This window comes from Anomaloglossus baeobatrachus, chromosome 10, assembly GCF_048569485.1.
Source record: "Anomaloglossus baeobatrachus isolate aAnoBae1 chromosome 10, aAnoBae1.hap1, whole genome shotgun sequence".
Classification (NCBI taxonomy): domain Eukaryota; kingdom Metazoa; phylum Chordata; class Amphibia; order Anura; family Aromobatidae; genus Anomaloglossus; species Anomaloglossus baeobatrachus.
Genome location: NC_134362.1, coordinates 157968538 through 157992475, shown reverse-complemented (window position 1 = coordinate 157992475; position 23938 = coordinate 157968538). Strand labels below are relative to the sequence as shown.

Sequence of the window (23938 nt, the reverse complement as noted above, 5' to 3'; positions counted from 1 at the left end):
ATTTCCTGAAACACGTCCGGGTGAAGGGACCATTCCCCTGCGTCCATGCCCTGGCGACTGAGGAAGTCTGCTTCCCAGTTTTCTACGCCGGGGATGTGAACTGCGGATATGGTGGAGGCCGTGGCTTCCACCCACATCAGAATCCGCCGGACTTCCTGGAAGGCTTGCCGACTGCGAGTCCCCCCTTGGTGATTGATGTATGCCACCGCTGTGGAGTTGTCCGATTGAATTCGGATCTGCTTCCCTTCCAGCCACTGCTGGAAGGCTAGAAGGGCAAGATACACTGCTCTGATTTCCAGAACATTGATCTGAAGGCTGGACTCCTGCTGAGTCCACGTACCCTGAGCCCTGTGGTGGAGAAACACTGCTCCCCACCCTGACAGACTCGCGTCTGTCGTGACCACCGCCCAGGACGGTGGTAGGAAGGATCTTCCCTGTGATAATGAGGTGGACAGGAGCCACCACTGCAGAGAGTCCTTGGCCGTTTGGGAAAGGGAGACTTTCCTGTCCAGGGATGTCGACCTCCCGTCCCATTGGCGGAGAATGTCCCATTGAAGTGGACGCAGATGAAACTGCGCAAACGGAACCGCCTCTATTGCCGCCACCATCTTCCCGAGGAAGTGCATGAGGCGTCTGAAGGAGTGCGACTGACTTTGAAGGAGAGCCTGCACCCCTGTCTGTAGTGACCGCTGCTTGCTCAGCGGAAGCTTCACTAGCGCTGATAGAGTATGAAACTCCATGCCAAGATACGTTAGTGATTGGGTCGGTGACAGATTTGACTTTGGGAAGTTGATGATCCACCCGAACGCCTGGAGAGTCTCCAGTGCAAAACTCAGGCTGAGTTGGCATGCCTCCTGAGAGGGTGCCTTGACCAGTAGATCGTCCAAGTAAGGGATCACAGAGTGTCCGTGAGAGTGCAAGACTGCTACCACTGCTGCCATGATCTTGGTGAACACCCGGGGGGCTGTCGCCAGACCAAATGGCAGAGCCACGAACTGAAGGTGTTCGTCTCCTATCACGAAGCGCAGAAAGCGTTGGTGCTCCGTAGCAATCGGCACGTGGAGATAAGCATCTTTGATGTCTATTGATGCTAGGAAATCTCCTTGGGACATTGAGGCAATGACTGAGCGGAGGGATTCCATCCGGAACCGCCTGGCGTTCACATGCTTGTTGAGCAGTTTTAGGTCCAGAACAGGACGGAAGGAGCCGTCCTTTTTTGGAACCACAAAGAGATTGGAGTAAAATCCTCGCCCCCGTTCCAAAGGGGGGACAGGGATCACGACTCCTTCTGCTCTTAGAGAGTCCACCGCCTGCAGCAGGGCATCTGCTCGGTTGGGGTGTGGGGAGGTTCTGAAGAACCGAAGTGGAGGCCGAGAACTGAACTCGATTCTGTACCCGCGAGACAAAATGTCTGTTACCCACCGGTCTTTGACCTGTGACAGCCAAATGTCGCAAAAGCGGGAGAGCCTGCCACCGACCGAGGATGCGGAGGGAGGAGGCCGAAAGTCATGAGGTAGCCGCCTTGGAAGCGGTTCCTCCATTTGCTTTCCTGGGGCGTGAGTGAGCCCGCCAGGAATCTGAGCTCCCTTGTCCTTTCTGAGTCCCTTTGGACGAGGAGAATTGGGGCTTGCCCGAGCCTCGAAAGGACCGAAACCTCGACTGCCACTTTTTCTGTTGAGGTTTACTTGCTCTGGGCTGTGGCAAGGAAGAGTCCTTACCCTTGGACTGTTTTATGATTTCAGCCAATGGCTCACCAAACAGTCTGTCTCTAGATAATGGCAAGCTGGTTAAGCATTTTTTGGAACCAGCATCTGCTTTCCAGTCCTTTAACCATAAGGCTCTGCGCAAAACCACAGAATTGGCGGCCGCCATAGAGGTACGGCTCGTAGATTCTAGGACAGCATTGATAGCATAGGTCGCAAACGCAGACATTTGCGAAGTTAGGGACGCCACCTGCGGCACTGCTGGATGTATGATAGCATCCACCTGTGCTAAACCAGCTGAAATAGCTTGGAGTGCCCACACGGCCGCGAATGCTGGAGCAAACGACGCGCCGATAGCTTCATAGACAGATTTCAACCAAAGGTCCATCTGTCTGTCGTTGGCATCTTTAAGTGAAGCGCCATCCTCTACTGCGACTATAGATCTAGCCGCAAGCTTGGAAATTGGGGGATCCACCTTTGGGCACTGGGTCCAGCGTTTGGCTACTTCAGAGGGAAAAGGATAACGGGTATCCTTAGAACGTTTAGAGAAACGCTTGTCTGGATGAGCGTCGTGCTTCTGGATTGATTCTCTGAAGTCAGAGTGGTCCAAAAAAGCACTTAATTTACGCTTGGGATACAGGAAATGGAACTTCTCCTGCTGTGCAGCTGCCTCCTCTGCTGAAGGAGCTGGGGGAGAAATATCCAACAGTCTATTAATTGCCGATATAAGGTCATTAACCATGGCGTCACCCTCAGGGGCATCCAGATTGAGAGGGGCCTCAGGATTAGAATCCTGATCACCTTCTTCAGTCTCATCACAGAGAGATTCTTCTCGCTGAGACCCTGAGCAGTGTGATGACGTGGAGGGTCTTTCCCAGCGAGCTCGCTTAGGCTGCCTGGGACTGTCATCTGAGTCAGAGACTTCAGCTTGTGATGCCTGAGACCCCCTTGAAGTACGGATTAGTTCCAACTGAGGGGGACCAGAGAGCATAGCCACAGCAGTGTCCATGGTCTGAGGAACTGGCCTGGCCTGCAAGGTCTCCAGGATTTTTGTCATAGCCTCAGACATTTTATCAGCAAACACTGCAAAGTCTGTCCCCGTCACCGGGGCAGGGTTCACAGGCGTCGCTGCCTGGGCTACCACCACAATAGGCTCTGGCTGACGAAGTGCCACTGGGACTGAACATTGCACACAATGTGAATCATTGGAGCCTGCCGGTAGATCAGCCCCACATGCAGTACAAACAGTGCACACAGCCCGTGCCTTGGCAGCCTTGCGTTTTGCGGATGACATGTTGCTGCCTCCTCAGAGCAGTACAGGGTGTCCAGCCAAGAAGCGACCTACAGTGCAACTATATATATATATATATATATATATATATATATATATATATATATATATATATATATATATATATATATATATATATATATATATATATATATATATATATATATATATATATATATATATATATATATATATATATATATGGTACCAAGACAAAAGTACACTATATATCACTGAGGCACTAGTGGGGCCAGCACTACTGTGCAGCTTACCGCCCGCTTAGGAGCGGTGTGTGGTCGCCAGAAATCCCTCTAGTCTGGGTCTCCCAGAGCCTGCTGCCTCTCCCCAGCCAGATCGCATGTGTAATGGCTGCCGGCGTCCTTGTGGAGAGGGGGGGCGGGCCGTGGGCGTACACCGACGAAGAGCGGGAAGTCTGCTTCCCCTTGTGCCTAGTGAGAGGGCTGGAGCATGTAAATAAAGCTCCAGCCCTCGGCGCTGCCTATTGAGCAGCGTCTCTCCCCTACCCTGATTGACAGGGTGGGGGCGGGAACGAAGCGGCGCTAGGCCGCAGAAGCCGGGGGCTAAAGTTAGAAGCGCCGCCGCCGTAAAAGCGCGGTCGGCGCAAAGCCCCCGGCGCACCATAAGTCGCAGCTGCGCCGCCGCTCCAGGAGCGGTCGGCGCAGTAGTTCCCAATACACAACGTCACTCAGCAAAGCTGCAGTGACCTAACCCCCAGCGTACAGCGCCACTGTCCCCGGCGCACTACAACGCTCAGCAGGCCCTGAGAGTGTCCGTGCCTGCCGGGGACACAGAGTACCTGAAAGTTGCAGGGCCTTGTCCCTGAACGGCACTCCCGCTCCAAATCCAGCAGGTTCTATGGGTCTGTGGATGGAGCCCGGCCCCAGGGCTTGGGGGCCGGCAAGATCCCACTTCCACAGAGCCCTAAGGGGATGTGGAAGGAAAACAGCATGTGGGCTCCAGCCTCCGTACCAGCAATAGGTACCTCAACCTTACAAGCACCAACCGCGGGTGAGAAGGGAGCATGCTGGGGGCCCTATATGGGCCCTCTTTTCTTCCATCCGATAGAGCCAGCAGCTACTGCTGACTACAAACAGTGGAGCTATGCGTGGATGTCTGACCTCCTTCGCACAAAGCAGAAAACTGGTGAGCCAGTGATCCCACTGGGGGTGTATAGCCAGAAGGGGAGGGGCCTTACACTTTTTAGTGTAATTGCTTTGTGTGGCCTCCGGAGGCAGTGCTATACACCCAATCGTCTGGGTCTCCCAATAGAGCGCCGAAGAAAAAAACGTATGCAAAAGGATGCGGTGTTTTTGCCGCATCCGTTGCATAGGTTTCACAGCCGGATTGAGCCGCACGGCTCAAACCGGATGTGTGAATCAAGCCTTAGCGGTTTGTGTGAACTGGGATTTAGCATTTGCACATTTCTCTGGAGGTACTTTTGTTGTGTTGCAGTGCAGAATCTAGTAAGTCGGTCATACAGTTGGTTTTCCATGGTTGTCAAAACTGGAAAAAGTTTAGGGTCATAGAATAGAGAAGAAGGGAATTTTGTTTACTTACCGTAAATTCCTTTTCTTCTAGCTCTAATTGGGAGACCCAGACAATTGGGTGTATAGGCTATGCCTCCGGAGGCCGCACAAAGTATTACACTCAAAAGTGTTAAGCCCCTCCCCTTCTGCCTATACACCCCCCGTGCTCCCACGGGCTCCTCAGTTTTGGTGCAAAAGCAAGAAGGAGGAAAAAGAATTATAAACTGGTTTAAAGTAACTTTAATCCGAAGGAATATCGGAGAACTGAAACCATTCAACATGAACAACATGTGTACACAAAAAAACAGGGGCGGGTGCTGGGTCTCCCAATTAGAGCTAGAAGAAAAGGAATTTACGGTAAGTAAACAAAATTCCCTTCTTCTTTGTCGCTCTATTGGGAGACCCAGACAATTGGGACGTCCAAAAGCAGTCCCTGGGTGGGTAAAATAATACCTCGTAAGAGAGCCGTAAAACGGCCTTTCCTACAGGTGGGCAATCGCCGCCTGAAGGACTCGTCTACCTAGGCTGGCATCCGCCGAAGCATAGGTATGCACCTGATAGTGTTTCGTGAAAGTGTGCAGGCTCGACCAGGTAGCCGCCTGACACACCTGCTGAGCCGCAGCCTGGTGCCTCAAAGCCCAGGACGCGCCCACGGCTCTGGTAGAATGGGCCTTCAGCCCTGATGGAACCGGAAGCCCAGCCGAACGGTAAGCTTCGATAATTGGCTCCTTGATCCACCAAGCCAGGGTTGATTTGGAAACCTGTGACCCTTTACGCTGGCCAGCGACAAGGACAAAGAGTGCATCCGAGCGGCGCAGGGGCGCCGTACGAGAAATGTAGAGTCTGAGTGCTCTCACCAAATCTAACAAGTGCAAATCCTTTTCACATTGGTGAACTGGATGAGGATAAAAAGAAGGTAAGGAGATATCCTGATTGAGATGAAAGGAGGATACCCCCTTAGGGAGAAAATCCGGAACCGGACGTAGAACCACCTTGTCCTGGTGAAACACCAGGAAAGGGGCTTTGCACGACAATGCTGCTAGCTCAGACACTCGCCGAAGAGAAGTGACTGCTACTAGAAAAAACCACTTTCTGCGAAAGTTGTGAGAGGGAAATATCTCTCATTGGCTTGAATGGTGGTTTCTGAAGAACCATCAGAACCCCGTTTAGATCCCAGGGTTCTAACGGCCGCTTGTCAGGTGGAACGATGTGACAAACCCCCTGCAGGAACGTGCGTACCTGTGGAAGCCTGGCTAGGCGCTTCTGGAAAAACACAGAGAGCGCTGAGACTTGTCCCTTAAGGGAGCCGAGCGACAAACTCTTTTCCAGTCCAGATTGAAAGAAGGACAGAAAAGTGGGCAAGGCAAAAGGCCAGGGAGAAAAAACCCTGAGCAGAGCACCACGACAGGAAAATTTTCCACGTCCTGTGGTAGATCTTGGCGGACGTTGGTTTCCTAGCCTGTCTCATAGTGGCAATGACGTCTTGAGATAACCCTGAAGACGCTAGGGTCCAGGACTCAATGGCCACACAGTCAGGTTGAGGGCCGCAGAATTCAGATGGAAAAAACGGCCCTCGAGATAGCAAGTCTGTTTGGTCTGGTAGTGTCCACGGTCGGCCGACCGTGAGATGCCACAGATCCGGGTACCACGACCACCTTGGCCAGTCTGGAGCGACGAGGATGGCGCGGCGGCAGTCGGTCCTGATCTTGCGTAACACTCTGGGCAACAGTGCCAGCGGAGGAAACACATAAGGGAGCTGAAACTGCGACCAATCCTGAACTAAGGCGTCTGCCGCCAGAGCTCTGGGATCTTGAGACCGTGCCATGAACATTGGTACCTTGTTGTTGTGCCGGGACGCCATGAGGTCGACGTCCGGCACCCCCCAGCAGCAACAGATCTCCTGAAACACGTCCGGGTGAAGGGACCATTCCCCTGCGTCCATGCCCTGGCAACAGAAATAATCTGCTTCCCAGTTTTCCACGCCTGGGATGTGAACTGCGGATATGGTGGATGCCGTGGCTTCCACCCACATCAAAATCCGCCGGACTTCCTGGAAGGCTTGCCGGCTGCGTGTGTCGCCTTGGTGGTTGAAGTATGCCACCGCTGTGGAATTGTCCGACTGAATTCGGATCTGCTTGCCCTCCAGCCACTGCTGGAACGCTTTCTGGGCAAGATACACTGCCCGTATGTCCAGAACGTTGATCTGAAGCGAGGACTCTTGCTGGGTCCACGTACCCTTAGCCCTGTGGTGGAGAAAAACCGCTCCCCACCCTGACAGACTCGCGTCTGTCGTGACTACTTCCCAGGATGGGGGTAGGAAGGATATCCCCTTCGATAATGAAGCGGGAAGAAGTCACCACCGAAGGGAAGCTTTGGTCGCCTGAGGGAGGGAGACGGTCCTGTCGAGGGACGTCGGCTTCCTGTCCCATTTGCGTAGGATGTCCCATTGAAGGGGACGCAGGTGAAACTGCGCGAAAGGGACTGCCTCCATTGCTGCCACCATCTTCCCCAGGAAGTGCATGAGGCGCCTCAAGGGGTGTGACTGGCCTTGAAGGAGAGATTGTACCCCTTTCTGTAGTGACTACTGCTTGATCAGCGGAAGCTTCACTATCGCTGAGAGGGTATGAAACTCCATGCCAAGATATGTCAGCGATTGGGCCGGTGTCAGATTTGACTTTGTAAAATTGATGATCCACCCGACACCCTGGAGAGTCTCCAGGGTAGCGTCGAGGCTGTGTTGGCATGCATCTTGAGAGGGTGCCTTGATCAGTATCCAAGTACGGAATCACCGAGTGACCCTGAGAATGGAGAACCGCTACTACAGCAGCCATAACCTTGGTAAAAACCCGTGGGGCTGTTGCCAGGCCGAACGGCCGTGCCACGAATTGCAGGTGTTCATTTCCTATGGCGAAGCGCAAGAAGCGCTGGTGCTCTGGAGCAATCGGTACGTGGAGATAAGCATCTTTGATATCGATCGATGCAAGGAAATCTCCTTGGGACATTGAGGCGATGACGGAGCGGGGGGATTCCATCCTGAACCGTCTGGTTTTTTTACATGTTTGTTGAGCAGTTTCAGGTCCAGGACCGGGCGGAAAGACCCGTCCTCTTTTGGGACCACAAACAAGTTGGAGTAAAAACCGTGGCTCAGTTGCTGAAGAGGAACCGGGATCACCACTCCTTCTGCCTTCAGAGTGCGCAGCGCCTGCAGAAGAGCCTCGGCTCGCTCGGGAGGCGGGGATGACCTGAAGAATCGAGTCGGGGGACGAGAGGTGAACTCTATCTTGTAACCGTGAGACAGAATGTCTCTCACCCAGCGGTCTTTTATTTGTGGCAGCCAGGTGTCGCAAAAGCGGGAAGCCTGCCACCGACCGAGGATGCTACTAGAGGAGGTCGAAAGTCATGAGGAAGCCGCTTTGCTAGCGGCGCCTCCGGTGGCCTTTTAAGGACGTGACTTAGACCGCCATGCATCAGAGTTCCTTTGTTCTTTCTGAGACCTTTTGGACGAGGAGAATTGGGACCTGCCCGCGCCCTGAAAGGACCGAGACCTCGACTGCCCTTTCCTCCGTTGGGGTATGTCCTGTTTGGACTAGGGTAAGGATGTATCCTTTCCCTTGGATTGTTTGATGATTTCATCCAGACGCTCGCCAAACAGCCTGTCACCAGAAATTGGCAAACTGGTTAAGCGCTTTTTGGAAGCAGAATCTGCCTTCCATTCCCGTAGCCACAAGGCCCTGCGGAGTACCACCGAATTGGCGGCCGCGACCGCCGTACGGCTCGCAGAGTCCAGGACAGCAATAATAGCGTAAGACGCAATTGCCGAGGTCTGGGTGGTAATGGATGCCACTTGTGGCGCGGCCGTGCATGTGGCTGCTTCAATTTGTGCTTGACCTGCTGATATAGCTTGTAGCGCCCATACAGCTGCGAATGCTGGGGCAAAAGAAGCTCCGATAGCTTCATAGATGGATTTCAACCAGAGCTCCATCTGCCTGTCAGTGGCATCCTTGAACGAGGCCCCCTCGTCCACTGCAAGTATGGATCTAGCCGCCAGTCTGGAGATTGGAGGATCCACTTTGGGACACTGAGTCCAACCTTTAACCACGTCAGGGGGAAAAGGATAACGTGTATCCTTAAGGCGCTTAGAAAAAAACGCTTATCTGGACAATAATGATGATTCTGGACTGCCTCTCTGAAATCAGAGTGGTCTAGAAACATACTCTGTGTAAGAGAAGCTGACTCCTCCGCCGGAGGAGCTGAGGGAGAAATATCCAGCATTTGATCGATGGACGCAATAAGAACGTTCAGTATGGCGTCCCCGTCTGGAGTATTAAGATTGAGAGCGCCCTCAGGATCAGAATCCTGATCAGCTGTCTCCGCAGTATCAACCAGAGATTCCCCCCGCTGAGACCCTGAACAATATGATGTCGAGGGAAATTCTAAGCGAGCCCGTTTAGTCGGTCTGGGGCTGGGGTCTAAGTCAGAACCCTCAGCCTGGGATGTATGAGATACCCCGGGAGGACATTGTTGGTCCAACTGAGGGGGGCCAGGGAACAATGATTCAACAGAGTCCCTTTGCTAAGATACCGGCCTGGACTGCAAGGCTTCTAGTATCTTAGCCATAGTCTCAGAGAGTTTTGCAAACTCCGTCCCCGTCACTAGGACAGTGTCAACAGGTGGCTCCCCCTGGGCCCCTCTTAGCAGAGGCCCTGGCTGAAGAAGTGTCACAGGGGCCGAACATTGCACACAATGAGGGTCAATGGAACCTGCCGGCAGCTGGGTCGTACAAGCGACGCAGGCAGCATAATAAGCCTGTGTTTTTGGCACCCCTGCCTTTTGTGGGCGCCATGCTATTGTTTTCCCTGAGTAACACACTAGGGTATATAGCCAGAATGAACTGTGCTCATACAGTGTAAAATATATACTAAAAACAAATAATGTATCAGTACACTACAGCACCATGAGGCTAGCACCACAGGTGCTGCTTACCATCCGCCTAAAGCGGTTATGAGGCCACCAGAGACCGTGTCTGGGTCTCTCAGGGTTTGTCCCTCTCTGCAGCGTCGTAGGAGCTGGACAGGAAATGGCTGTGGCGTCCTGACGAGAGGAGGGAGCCGTGGGCGTAGCCGAGGTGCTCACACTGTGCACAGTGAGGGGAGTGGAGTATGGAAATCATACTCCAGCCCTCAGTGCTGCTCTTCCGTGCAGCGTCCCGCCCTTCCCCTGCCTGTCAGGGCTGAGGGCGGGAGAAAGGGAAACTAGGCCGCAAGCCAAGCCGGGGACTCGAGTATAAGCGTTGCCGCCGTAAAAGCGCGGCTAACGCCGAAGTCCCCGGCGAACTACAAGTCCCAGCCGCGCCGCAGTTTCCCATGGCAGCGGCGGTTAGCGCGGTAGCCCCTACATATAAACACACTCAGCGACCGAGTGTGTAATGGCACAGTTTAACCCGGTCCCCCGGTGCACTAGCACACCCAGCAAAGCTGAGGTGTTGCCGTGCGCGGTCCCCACAGGGATACAGAGTACCTTCACGTAGCAGGGCCATGTCCCTGAACGGTACCCGGCTCCTATCCAGCAGGCTCCACAGGAGTTGTGGATGAAGCACGGTCTCAGTGCCTGGAGACCGATAGGATCCCACTTCACCCAGAGCCCTGAGGGGGATGGGGAAGGAAAGCAGCATGTGGGCTCCAGCCTCCGTACCCGCAATGGATACCTCAACCTTAACAACACCGCCGACAAGAGTGGGGTGAGAAGGGAGCATGCTGGGGGCCCTATATGGGCCCACTTTTCTTCCAACCAGCTGCTGCTGACTAATCTGTGGAGCTGTGCTGTGCGTGTCTGACCTCCTTCGCACAAAGCAAAAAACTGAGGAGCCCGTGGGAGCACGGGGGGTGTACAGGCAGAAGGGGAGGGGCTTAACACTTTTGAGTGTAATACTTTGTGCGGCCTCCGGAGGCATAGCCTATACACCCAATTGTCTGGGTCTCCCAATAGAGCGACAAAGAAACATACATATGATACAATACATAACTGTGAATTGATGGGACAGCGCCATCTACTGTCAGTTCAATGTAAGCACTGTACAAATTTACACCCCCTGGTATAGAGTTTATCCCTCGGGCTATAGTGTGGCTGGGTTCCACGTTAGCTGGGTATATTCTGGCCTGGAGGGGTATAGTTTGGCCAAGGCTATTTTACACCCCAGGATATAGTTTGGCCTAGGACAATTAATCCCCGGGGTATACTCTGACCCTGGGCTAAACTACGAGAGGCTGCTGATAAGTCTTTAGGTTTGTGATCTTTTAATGTTACATCACATGAAAGCCTTATGTATCTAATATATGCCTTCAAAATGTTGTGTTTGTTGCTTATGGCAACAGTGTTCTACGCACGCGGGAAAACAAAATGACGGAGACTAATGAGATTTTCCCAGCAACTCTGAGCAAAGGAGGGATAAAATTCTTGTTTCTGCAAGGAAAGTCCGAGGAGGATATTCATTGTGATATGTCGCAGACATTGGGGGATCACTGCCCTTCATATTCCACTGTTAAGAACTGGGTTGTCAAATTTAAAATGAGCAAGTTCAGTCCCAATGATGGGGAACATCCTGGACGACAGAGTGGTTGTTGTTCCGGAGATCGTGGATGCTGTGCACAACCTCATACTGGAGAATCCACGAATTTCAGCTAAAGCAATAGCAGACATCATGAGGATTTCCCGTGAACGTGTTTGTGTCATTATCCATGAACATTTGGACATGAGGAAACTATCTGCAAAGTGGGTCCCCAAATGTCTGACAACAGATCAAAGAAGCATACAGGTGAAAACTTCCCGGTCCATTTGTCAACGTTTCCAGACTGATAAGAACTTTCTGGATTGACTGGTCACTATGGATGAGACCTGGATTTATTTGTATGACCCTGAAAATAAGGAGCAGTCAAAAGTGTGGAGGCACAGTGGTTCTGCTCGTCCACAGAAGTTCAGGGTGCAAAAATCAGCCACTAAGATGATGGCATCTGTGTTCTGGCAAAGGAGGGCATGCTGCTAGTGGACTACCTTCAAAAGGGTTCCACCATCAATGCAAGGTATTACATTGAACTTTTGGACCAATTAAAGACAGCTCTGAAGGCCAAAAGGTTTCGGCAAGCTGTCCAAAGGAATCTTGTTCCTGCAACACAACGCCTCCGCTCACACTGCACAAGCGACCACGGCAAAACTAGCAGAGCTGGGCTTCCAGCTGGTTGACCACCCACCTTATTCACCAGATCTCTCTCCCTCCGCCTATCATCTGTTTCCAAACCTGAAAAAACCCCTCAAGGGTACCAAATTTCACACCATTTCTGATGCCATGGCTGGTACGGATGCCTGGTTTGAGGTACAACCGAAATCCTTACAGATCTTGGAATACCGATAAGAAGTGTGTTGTCATCAGTGGAAAGTATGTGGAATAAATGTAAAAGCATCATCCTATCTCGTTTCTTTCTGGATAAAGCCAAAGACTTAGCAGCCCCTCGTATACCTGATCTTAATCTGGGAAAGGGTTCATTTGGCCTGCTACACTGGCAACATGAAAGTGGGACAAAATATGAGGAAAAGTCCAAGAAAGGAGTCCAACATGGATCAGACACTTCTGACATATCTCATGTAAACCCTTCAGATTTATGTGCTTTCTTCTCCCTCCTCGGGCTATACATTATTCAACAGATGCATCCTCACCTCTTGTTCTTTTGTGGGATGAAATTTAAGTGGATTTAATAGGATCTGACCAGGCAAAAGTGCAAAATCCAGTGCAGGAATCCTCATCCCACCAGAACTGATTGTGTTGAGGATGCAAATATTCACAAAAACCCAGTCAATTATTTTCTGCGATGTCTGAACAGGGTGATACATATTGCACATCAGTTTTCTGCAATCATGTAAGTTGCACGTAAAGGACGAACAACTTGGGCTTCACAACTTGCAGCCGCAGGAGGGTAATGCGACACTGGAGTCATTATTATACCCCAGATACCGAGAGTAAACATGGCTCGTGTCCGTCGCAAAACCGCATTGCACTGGATAGATTGCTTCGGATGGAGGGAGCGTTGCCATGGTGTCACACGAGAGGAACGCCATGGGCATTGTGGTTGCCATAGCAACATCTCTGGGGAGCGTGTATTCCAGAGGAATTCCCTCTGGGAGAAGTGCAAATGGTTTTTCCCAGGAGGTGCACGGATGGACCCCAGCTAGGGAGGAAAACTAATGTGAGACGTCGTGGGGGAAAAAGAAATAAAAAGTTGAGTGGATGCACATAGTTCAATAAAATTTTGCAAACATAGAAATAAATAATATACACCCATTAATAGAAAAGAAACACGTCGCAGGCCTGTGGGGTCTATACACAAGGTGTACATTGCTGCTGCGGATCCTCGGCGGATTACTCCCTATGCCTTGTAACAGAGACCCGCGCTGAAAATCCAAGGAACTAAACGATACGCTGCAGATTTAACACTTTCATAATACAGCGATTTTTACGTTTTGTGCGTTCGCATTTTTTCCCCTCCCCCTTTCTCCAGTGACACAACCGAATGGGGGCTTTATTATTTATGAACAGCGGAACCTTGGTTTATGAGAACAGTCCGTTCTGGGGGTGTGCTTGTAAAGCAAGTTACTCGTCTAGCAAAGCAACATTTCCCATAGGAAATCATTGCAATGCAGACAATTCCTTCCACAACTTGTGAAATGTCCCATCCTGGTCCCCTATTGTGCCATTCTACACACGCACAAACACACATATTATGCTCACCTTACCTTCCGTTCCATCGCCGGCCTCCTGGTTCTTGTAGTTCGCCGGTACAGGATGTGTATCGGGTAACCATCGCGACCGATGCCGGAACGTCCGCTGCCAGCACGCTGACATCAAAGGCAGGAGACGCTTGTCTCTGACTGGCCAGCGCGCTGCCTTTGAGTAGTGGCTGACAGTGGAAGTTCCTCCATCGTCGCAATGGTTACCCGATACACATCCTGTACTGGCGAACTACAACAACCAGGAGGCCGGCGATGGAACGGAAGGTAAGGTGAGAATAATATGTGTGTGTTTGTGTGGACTGCAGGAGCGGGTTAGAGCGCAGTGAAAGTACAGAACCGGAAGTGTGTGCGGTATTTGCTCGTACAGCAAAATATTGCTCGTAAATTGAGTTCCAAATTTACAGCAAGCTTTGCTCGTATAGTGAAATACTTGCAAACCGGGTTAAGGCCGCTTTACACGCTACGACATCGCTAATGCGAACTCGTTGGGGTCACGGAATTGGTGACGCACATCCGGCCGCATTAGCGATGCCGTTGCGTGTGACACAGATGAGCGATTTTGCATCGTTGCAAAAACATGCAAAATCGCTCATCGGTGACATGGGGGTCCATTCTCAAAAAAAATTACTGCAGCAGTAACGAGGTCATTCCTCGTTCCTGCGGCAGCACACATCACTCCATGTGACACCGCAGGAACGAGGAAGCTCTCCTTACCTGCCTCCCGGCTGCTATGTGGAAGGAAGGAGGTGGGATGTTACGTCCCGCTCAGCTACGCCCCTCCGCTATTGGGCGGCCGCTCAGTGACGTCGCTGTGACGCCGCACGGACCGCCCCCTTAGAAAGGAGGCGGTTCGCCGGTCACAGCGACGTCGCCGGGCAGGTAAGTATGTGTGACGGGTCTGGGCGATGTTGTGCGGCACGGGCAGCGATTTGCCCGTGTCGCGCAACAGATGGGGGCGGGTACCCACACTAGCGATATCGGGACCGATATCGCAGCGTGTAAAGCCCGCTTTACTCGTAAAAGGAGGTTCCACTGCATTCTTGAAGGTTGAGTTTTAGTTTTCAATGACACCAGTCACTTATTTATTGTATTAGAAAACAAGAAATGGTAGAGAAAAAAAAAAAAAGCAACATGCAATGATAAAACTATTTTGGGCTTTTATTTTCACAGCATTGATTGTGTGGTGCAAATAACCCAGCAGTGTGATCTTCCAGGTTAGTACAATTATTGTGATATCATCTTTTGTGTTTGGTAGTTAAAGAAAAAAAAAAAGTATTGAAAAGAATTGTATTGTGCCATTTTCTGAGACCGGACGTTTCTATTTTTCCATTGATCTCATATTAGAGTAAAAATGGGGAGGGGAGGAAGCGGAAAACTCAACTTTGGAGTCTTTTTTTGTGATCTTCACGAAAGTAGATTTCAACGGATCAAATTTTTATGGAAGTGACAATACCATTTTTTTGTGACGTGTGAAAAGGACTTTATTTAAAACTAGGATGTTATTTTTTTGTGCTTTTCAGACCTGCAATCGGCATTCTTTATAGCCCTTTATGAAGCAGGGTCTGGTTGTAGCAACATGGCAGCTATGGGTCCACCAAGAGATAGATGCCAACTGTGTAGTACAGCCAGCCTCAATCACACTTTAACCTCTACACCATGGCCAAGACCAAAGAGCCGTCTAAGGACACCAGTGACAGAATTGTAGACCTGCAGAAGCACAAGTCCAGCCCTGTTGGAAGATCGCCAATAACCATCTGGATGATCCACAGGAGGCATGCGAGAAGGCCGTGTGGTCAGAGGAGACCAAAATACATTTTTTTGGTAGAAGGATGAATATAATTCAAAGAACTATGAAGCATGGTGGTGGAAACATCATACTCTGAAGGAGCTTTTCTGCAAAGGGGACAGGACGACTGCGCCGTATTGAAGGGAGTATGGCTGGGTTGATGTATCGCGAGATTTTGGCCAACAACCACCTTCCTTCAAGAAGAGCATTAAAGATGGGTCATGGTTGGATCTTCCAGCATGACTATGACCCGAAACACACAGCGAGGGCAACTGAGCTGATCCGTAAGAAGCATTTCAAGGTCCTGGAGTGGCCTAGCCAGTTTCCAGACCTGAACCCAATAGAAAATCTTTGGAGGGAGCTGAAACTCAATATTATCCAGCGACAGCCCCGAAACCTGGAATATCTGGAGAAGATCTGTACGGAGGAGTCAGCTAAATTCCCTTGGTCAACAACTACAGGAAAGTTTTGACCTCTGTAATTGCAAACAAAGGTTTTTACCAAATATTAAGTTCTGTTTTTCTATTGTATCAAATAATTAATCTGCATTTTATTGCATGAAATAAGTATTTAAAAATCATACAATGGGGTTTTCTGGGATTTCTTTTTGGATTCTGTCACAGACCTCTCCATTCTTTGTTGGAGAAGAAAACTTCCAAAATCAGAAGTGTGTCAAATGAAGGGAATTTTGTTTACTTACCGTAAATTCCTTTTCTTGTAGCTCCTATTGGGAGACCCAGACAATTGGGTGTATAGCTTCTGCCTCCGGAGGCCACACAAAGTATTACACTTTAAAAAGTGTAACCCCTCCCCTCTGCCTATACACCCTCCCGTGCATCACGGGCTCCTCAGTTTTGGTGCAAAAGCAGGAAGGAGGAAACTTATAAATTGGTCTAAGGTAAATTCAATCCGAAGGATGTTCGGAGAACTGAAAACCATGAACCAAAAGAACAATTCAACATGAACAACATGTGTACACAAAAGAACAACAGCCCGAAGGGAACAGGGGCGGGTGCTGGGTCTCCCAATAGGAGCTACAAGAAAAGGAATTTACGGTAAGTAAACAAAATTCCCTTCTTCTTTGTCGCTCCATTGGGAGACCCAGACAATTGGGACGTCCAAAAGCAGTCCCTGGGTGGGTAAAAGAATACCTTGATAAAAAGAGCCGAAACGGCCCCCTCTTACAGGTGGGCAACCGCCGCCTGAAGGACTCGCCTACCTAGACTGGCGTCTGCCAAAGCATAGGTATGCACCTGATAGTGTTTCGTGAAAGTGTGCAGACTAGACCAGGTAGCTGCCTGACACCAGCTGAGCCGTAGCCCGGTGCCGCAATGCCCAGGACGCACCCACGGCTCTGGTAGAATGGGCTTTCAGCCCTGAAGGAAGCGGAAGCCCAGAAGAACGGTAGGCTTCAAGAATCGGTTCCTTGATCCACCGAGCCAAGGTTGACTTGGAAGCCTGCGAACCCTTACGCTGGCCAGCGACAAGGACAAAGAGCGCATCTGAACGGCGCAGGGGCGCCGTGCGAGACACGTAGAACCGGAGTGCCCTCACTAGATCGAATGAGTGCAAATCCTTTTCACATTGGTGAATTGGATTAGGGCAAAATGACGGTAAGGAGATATCCTGATTGAGATGAAAAGGAGATACCACCTTAGGGAGAAATTCCAGGACAGGACGCAGAACCACCTTATCCTGGTGAAAAACCAGGAAGGGGGCTTTGCATGACAGCGCTGCCAGCTCCGACACTCTTCGGAGCGATGTAACTGCCACTAGAAATGCCACCTTCTGCGAAAGACGTGATAAAGCGACATCCCGCAGCGGCTCGAAAGGTGGTTTCTGAAGAGCCGTTAGCACCCTGTTGAGGTCCCAGGGTTCCAGCGGACGCTTGTAAGGTGGGACTATGTGGCAAACTCCCTGCAGGAACGTGCGGACCTGCGGAAGCCTGGCCAGGCGCTTTTGAAAAAATACGGAGAGCGCCGATACTTGTCCCTTGAGAGAGCCGGGTGACAAACCCTTGTCCATTCCGGATTGAAGGAATGAAAGAAAAGTGGGTAAAGCAAACGGCCAGGGAGCAAAACCCTTATCAGAGCACCAGGATAAGAAGATCCGCCAAGACCTGTAATAGATCTTGGCGGACGTTGATTTCCTGGCCTGTCTCATAGTGGCAATGACATCCTGAGATAATCCTGAAGATGCTAGGAGCCAGGACTCAATGGCCACACAGTCAGGTTGAGGGCCACAGAATTCAGATGGAAAAACGGCCCTTGTGACAGCAAGTCTGGGCGGTCTGGAAGCGCCCACGGTTGACCCACCGTGAGATGCCACAGATCCGGGTACCACGATCGCCTCGGCCAATCTGGAGCGACGAGAATGGCGCGACGACAGTCGGACCTGATCTTGCGTAACACTCTGGGCAGCATCGCCAGAGGAGGAAATACATAAGGCAGTCGAAACTGCGACCAATCCTGAACTAATGCGTCCGCCGCCAGAGCTCTGATCTTGGGACCGGGCCATGAATGCCGGGACTTTGTTGTTGTGCCGTGACGCCATGAGGTCGACGTCCGGCGTTCCCCAGCGGCGACAGATCTCTCGAAACACGTCTGGGTGAAGAGACCATTCCCCCGCGTCCATGCCCTGACGACTGAGAAAATCTGCTTCCCAGTTTTCTACGCCCGGGATGTAAACTGCGGAGATCGTAGAGGCTGTGGCTTCCACCCACTGCAGAATCCGCCTGACTTCCTGGAAGGCCTGACGACTGCGCGTGCCGCCCTGGTAGTTGATGTAAGCAACGGCAGTGGCGTTGTCCGACTGTATACGGATCTGTCTGCCCTCCAGCCACCGATGGAAAGCCACTAGGGCTAGATACACTGCCCTTATCTCCAGAACATTGATCTGAAGGGAAGACTCTACCAGAGTCCAGGTTCCCTGAGCCCTGTGGTGGAGGAAAACCGCTCCCCACCCTGACAGGCTCGCGTCCGTGGTGACCACAGCCCAGGTTGGGGGTAGGAAGGATTTTCCCTGCGATAGAGAATTGGGAAGGAGCCACCACTGAAGAGACGTCTTGGTTGCAAGGGACAGCGAGACGTTCCTGTCGAGGGAAGTCGACCTCCTGTCCCATTTGCGGAGAATGTCCCATTGGAGTGGCCGCAGATGGAATTGCGCGAACGGCACTGCCTCCATCGCTTCCACCATCTTCCCCAGGAAGTGCATGAGGCGCCTCAAGGGGTGTGACTGACCCCGAAGAAGGGATTGCACCCCTGCCTGCAGAGAGCTGTTTGTCCAGCGGTAGCTTGACTACCGCTGACTGTGTATGAAACTCCATCCCGAGGTAAGTCAGTGATTGGGTCGGTGTCAACTTGGATTTTGGGAAGTTGATTATCCACCCGAACTGCTGGAGAGTCGCTGTGTTGACACGCCACCCGAGAAGGTGCCCTGACTAGGAGATCGTCTAAGTAGGGAATCACCGAGTGTCCCTGAGAGTGTAGGACCGCCACGACGGATGCCATGACTTTGGTGAACAAACGTGGGGCTGTCGCCAGGCCGAAAGGCAATGCCACAAACTGAAGGTGTTCGTCCCTGATGGCGAAACGCAAGAAGCGTTGATGTTCGTGTGCGATCGGCACATGGAGATAAGCATCTTTGATGTCGATCGATGCTAGGAAGTCTCCTTGTGACATCGAGGCGATGACCGAGCGGAGAGATTCCATCCGAAACCGTCTGGTGCTCACATGCCTGTTGAGTAGTTTGAGGTCCAGAACGGGACGGAATGATCCGTCCTTCTTTGGCACCACGAACAAGTTGGAGTAAAAGCTGCGACCCTGTTCCTGAAGGGGAACGGGGGTCACAATTCCTTCTGTCTTCAGAGCGTCCACCGCCTGAAAAAGTGAGTCGGCCCGAGCGGGGGGCGGAGAGGTTCTGAAGAAACGAGTTGGAGGACGAGAGCTGAACTCTATCCTGTAACCGTGAGACAGAATGTCTCTCACCCATCGGTCTTGAACATGTGGCCACCAGGCGTCGCAATAGCGGGAGAGCCTGCCACCGACCGAGGATGCGGTTCGGGGATGCCGAGAGTCATGAGGAGGCCGCCTTGGAGGCAGTGCCTCCGGCGGCCTTTTGGAGGCGTGACTTAGAGAGAAGTCAGAGACGCAACCTGCGGAGCAGAATTACGTGTGACTGCATTAATCTCAGCCAGACAAGCTGAGATAGCTTGGAGTGCCCACACGGCTGCAAAGGCCGGGGCAAAAGACGCGCCCGTTGCTTCATAGATGGACTTCACCAGGAGCTCTATCTGCCCGTCAGTGGCATCTTTTAGCGATGAACCATCTGCAACCGATACCACAGATCTAGCCGCCAATCTAGAGACTGGAGGATCCACCTTGGGACATTGGGACAGCCCAACCCTTAACTACGTCAGAGGGGAAGGGGTAACGTGTGTCAGTAAGGCGCTTAGTAAAGCGCTTGTCCGGAACTGCTCTGGGCTTCTGGACAGCATCTCTGAAGTTAGAGTGATCGAAAAACACACTCAGTGTACGTTTGGGGAACCGAAACTGATGTTTCTCCTGCTGAGAAGCCGACTCCTCTACAGGTGGAGGCGGGGGAGACAGATCTAACACCTGGTTGATGGACGAGATAAGATCATTTACTAAGGCGTCCCCTTCAGGTGTATCAAGATTGAGGGCAACGTCAGGTTCAGAGCCCTGAGCTGCGACGTCCGCCTCGTCCTCCAGAGAGTCCTCAAGCTGGGAACCCGAGCAGCGTGAGGAAGTCGGGGAAGATTCCCAGCGAGCCCTCTTAGCCAGTCTGGGACTGTGGTCCGGGCCAGAGTCCTCTGCGTGGGACCTAGGGCCCAACCTGGGAGCGCGCTGCGGCGCGGACCGAGAGGGACCTGGAGCCGACGATCCAACAGGGACCGGGGCCTGTGTAAGGACCGGTCTGGACTGCAAAGCTTCTAGCAGCTTGGCAGACCATTTATCCATAGACTGAGCCATGGATCGTGAGAGTGACTCAGCGAGTTTCTAAGCCAAAACAGCAAACTCTGTCCCTGCCGCCTGGACAGGGAGAGCAGGAGGGTCTACCTGAGCCGAGGGGCCCACTAGTGACCTAGGCTCCGGCTGAGCAAGCGAGACAGGGGCCGAGCATTGCTCACAGTGAGGGTAGGTGGAACCCGCAGGTAACATAGCCCCACAAGAGGTACAGGTCGCAAAAAAAACCCTGTGCCTTAGCACCTTTGCTCCTTGTGGACGACATGCTGTTGTCTCCTAGGAGAGTGATCACTGAGGGTATATGGGAAAGGGTATACAGCCCGACCGGACAGAAATATCTATAAAGAATATGTATCTATTCCGGCACCCTATGGGGGACCAGCACCGGGTGACCGGTGTGGCTTACCGACGGCTAAAAAGCGGAGTGTGTGTCCTCCAGATTCCCTGCCTTAGGTCTCCCAGAGCTGCAGAGCTCTTCCCTGATAATCCTCCACCGGCAGAATGCCAAAAACATGGCTGCCGGGGCTCTCAGGGGAGGAGTGGAGCCGTGGGCGGTGTTAGAAAAAGTGCGGGAATCTGGGGTCCCCACAGTGATCAGTGAGGGGGGAGGAAACATACAGGATGCTCCGGCCCTCACATCCGACGTCAGGTCGGCAGTCCCACCCTTACCCATGACAGGCAGGCCCGGGGGCGGGATTTTTGCTACTAGGCCGCAATGAAGCCGGGGACTAAATTTAAGACCGCGGCCGACAAGCAGGCGTGGAAGTCCGTCGGTCTTCACAAAACAGCAGCTGCTGCAGCGTCCGGGAGAAAGGCGCTCCATGCACAGTCCCCATGGGGACACAGAGTACCTTATAGATGCAGGGCCCGGTCCCTGAGGATAAATAGACTCCTGTCCGTCAGATTCCCACAGGGGCTGCGGAGGGAGCCCGGTCCCAGTGAATGGATGACCGGTCAGGATCCCACTTCTCCCAGAGCCGCTAAGGGATGGTGAAGGAGACGGCATGAGGCTCCGGCCTTTGTACCCGCAATGGGTACCTCAACCTTAACAACACCGCCGACATAGTGGGGTGAGAAGGGAACATGCCGGGAGCCCCGTGGGGGCCCTCTTTTCTTCCAACCGACATAACTAATATGAGAATGCATGAGTGGATGTGTGCCTCCTTCCACACAAAGCATAAAACTGAGGAGCCCGTGATGCACGGGAGGGTGTATAGGCAGAGGGGAGGGGTTACACTTTTTAAAGTGTAATACTTTGTGTGGCCTCCGGAGGCAGAAGCTATACACCCAATTGTCTGGGTCTCCCAATGGAGCGACAAAGAAAGTAGATTTCAACGGATCAAATTTTTATGGAAATGACAATACCATTTTTTTGTGACGTGTGAAAAGGACTTTATTTAAAACTAGGATGTTATTTTTTTGTGCTTTTCAGACCTGCAATCGGCATTCTTTATAGCCCTTTATGAAGCAGGGTCTGGTTGTAGCAACATGGCAGCTATGGGTCCACCAAGAGATAGATGCCAACTGTGTAGTACAGCCAGCCTCAATCACACTTTAACCTCTACACCATGGCCAAGACCAAAGAGCCGTCTAAGGACACCAGTGACAGAATTGTAGACCTGCAGAAGCACAAGTCCAGCCCTGTTGGAAGATCGCCAATAACCATCTGGATGATCCACAGGAGGCATGCGAGAAGGCCGTGTGGTCAGAGGAGACCAAAATACATTTTTTTGGTAGAAGGATGAATATAATTCAAAGAACTATGAAGCATGGTGGTGGAAGCATCATACTCTGAAGGAGCTTTTCTGCAAAGGGGACAGGACGACTGCGCCGTATTGAAGGGAGTATAGCTGGGCTGATGTATCGCGAGATTTTGGCCAACAACCACCTTCCTTCAAGAAGAGCATTAAAGATGGGTCATGGTTGGATCTTCCAGCATGACTATGACCCGAAACACACAGCGAGGGCAACTGAACTGATCCGTAAGAAGCATTTCAAGGTCCTGGAGTGGCCTAGCCAGTCTCCAGACCTGAACCCAATAGAAAATCTTTGGAGGGAGCTGAAACTCAATATTATCCAGCGACAGCCCCGAAACCTGGAATATCTGGAGAAGATCTGTACGGAGGAGTCAGCTAAATTCCCTTGGTCAACAACTACAGGAAAGTTTTGACCTCTGTAATTGCAAACAAAGGTTTTTACCAAATATTAAGTTCTGTTTTTCTATTGTATCAAATAATTAATCTGCATTTTATTGCATGAAATAAGTATTTCAAAATCATACAATGGGGTTTTCTGGGATTTCTTTTTGGATTCTGTCACAGTTGGAAGTGTACCTACGATAAAAAAAATTACAGACCTCTCCATTCTTTGTTGGAGAAGAAAACTTCCAAAATCAGAAGTGTGTCAAATACTTATTTTTCTTAATGTAGGTCACAAATTGTAAAAGTGGTTAAAAAAAAATTCTAAATGTAAAAGTGAACACTACTCATAAACACAGCCTGCAGTCTATCACAGAGCGCAAGCACTTTTTTTTTTTTTTTTTTTTTTTTTTAATAATTAGAGAAATAAAATAAATTTTAGTTTAAAAAAAAAAAATAAAAAAAAAGTGGTAACGTGAAAAATTAAACTGAACACTACTTTGGGTTTATTCACAAAGAAAATCTCAGATCCCCTTTGAAAGGAAAGTAAATGTAGAAGTATCTCAGCGAGGGCCCCTGAAGACGAGCCGCGTGGCCCTATAGGAATTCAGTATGTGTGTCATACCCATCTTATTATAGCAGCATCTCCCCGGCGGCCTCAGAGGCAGACCTCAGATCTAGGACTCCCGGCATCTTATTAATACGGTGTCATATTTTACTGCCCTGCCATGGATATGTATGGAGGTCATGCAAACAAGTTTAGTCGTTTTTTTTTTTATAGTGCTAAAGAAACTTTTAAACTAAAAGCAGATAACACAGAATGGTGCATTCACAATCATTCACATTTTTTACAGGCATTTCAGAGACTTGTGCCATTCATCTAAACCATGCCATGCACTGATGACATAACGCCCTCATTCAGATACCTGGGATGGATTTTAAGGTGCAAGAATCTCAGCTACAATCCGGCGGCGTGTAAACATAACCTCAGTCTGTGCACAAAGTTCCACTATGTAATAAGACTTTTCAGCACTTACTTTGTACCAGCTGCCGGTTTCTGCGGCTGATCCCTAGTGACTTTCACCCAAGACGACATATTGAACTGCCTGAAAAATAAACGTTATTAGACATGTAGGCAAAAGCATTTTATCCTTACTCAGCCATTATCATTTTATGCTGGCAAATAGTGATGTGCTCGGTACTCGTAACTAGTGATGAGCGGGCACTACCATGCTCGGGTGCTCGGTACTCGTAACTAGTGATGAGCGGGCACTACCATGCTCGGGTGCTCAGTACTCGTAACTAGTGATGAGCGGGCACTACCCATGCTCGGGTGCTCGGTACGCGTAACTAGTGATGAGCGGGCACTGCCATGCTCGGTACTCGTAACTAGTGATGAGCGAGCACTATCATGCTCAGGTGCTCGGTACTCGTAACTAGTGATGAGCGAGCACTACCATGCTCAGGTGCTCAGTACTCATAACTAGTGATGAGCGGGCACTACCATGCTCGGTACTCGTAACTAGTGATGAGCGGGCACTACCATGTTCGGGTGCTCAGTACTCGTAACTAGTGATGAGCGAGCACTACCATGCTCGGGTGCTCAGTACTCGTAACTAGTGATGAGCGAGCACTACCATGCTCGGGTGCTCAGTACTCGTAACTAGTGATGAGCGAGCACTACCATGCTCTGGTGCTCAGTACTCGTAA

General features: G+C 51.1%; 1 protein-coding gene across 1 annotated transcript in view; it reads right to left on the bottom strand.

Moving 5' to 3' along the window:
• The window catches only part of LOC142255256 (uncharacterized), a 75267-nt gene extending 51933 nt beyond the window's left edge, over positions 1 to 23334 (bottom strand). The window contains exon 1 of the mRNA XM_075326783.1: positions 23266 to 23334. Coding sequence (XP_075182898.1) covers positions 23266 to 23324 — 59 coding nt within the window. The 5' untranslated portion in view covers positions 23325 to 23334. The remainder of the gene's footprint in view (positions 1 to 23265) is intronic.
• Positions 23335 to 23938: the final 604 nt, after the last annotated feature.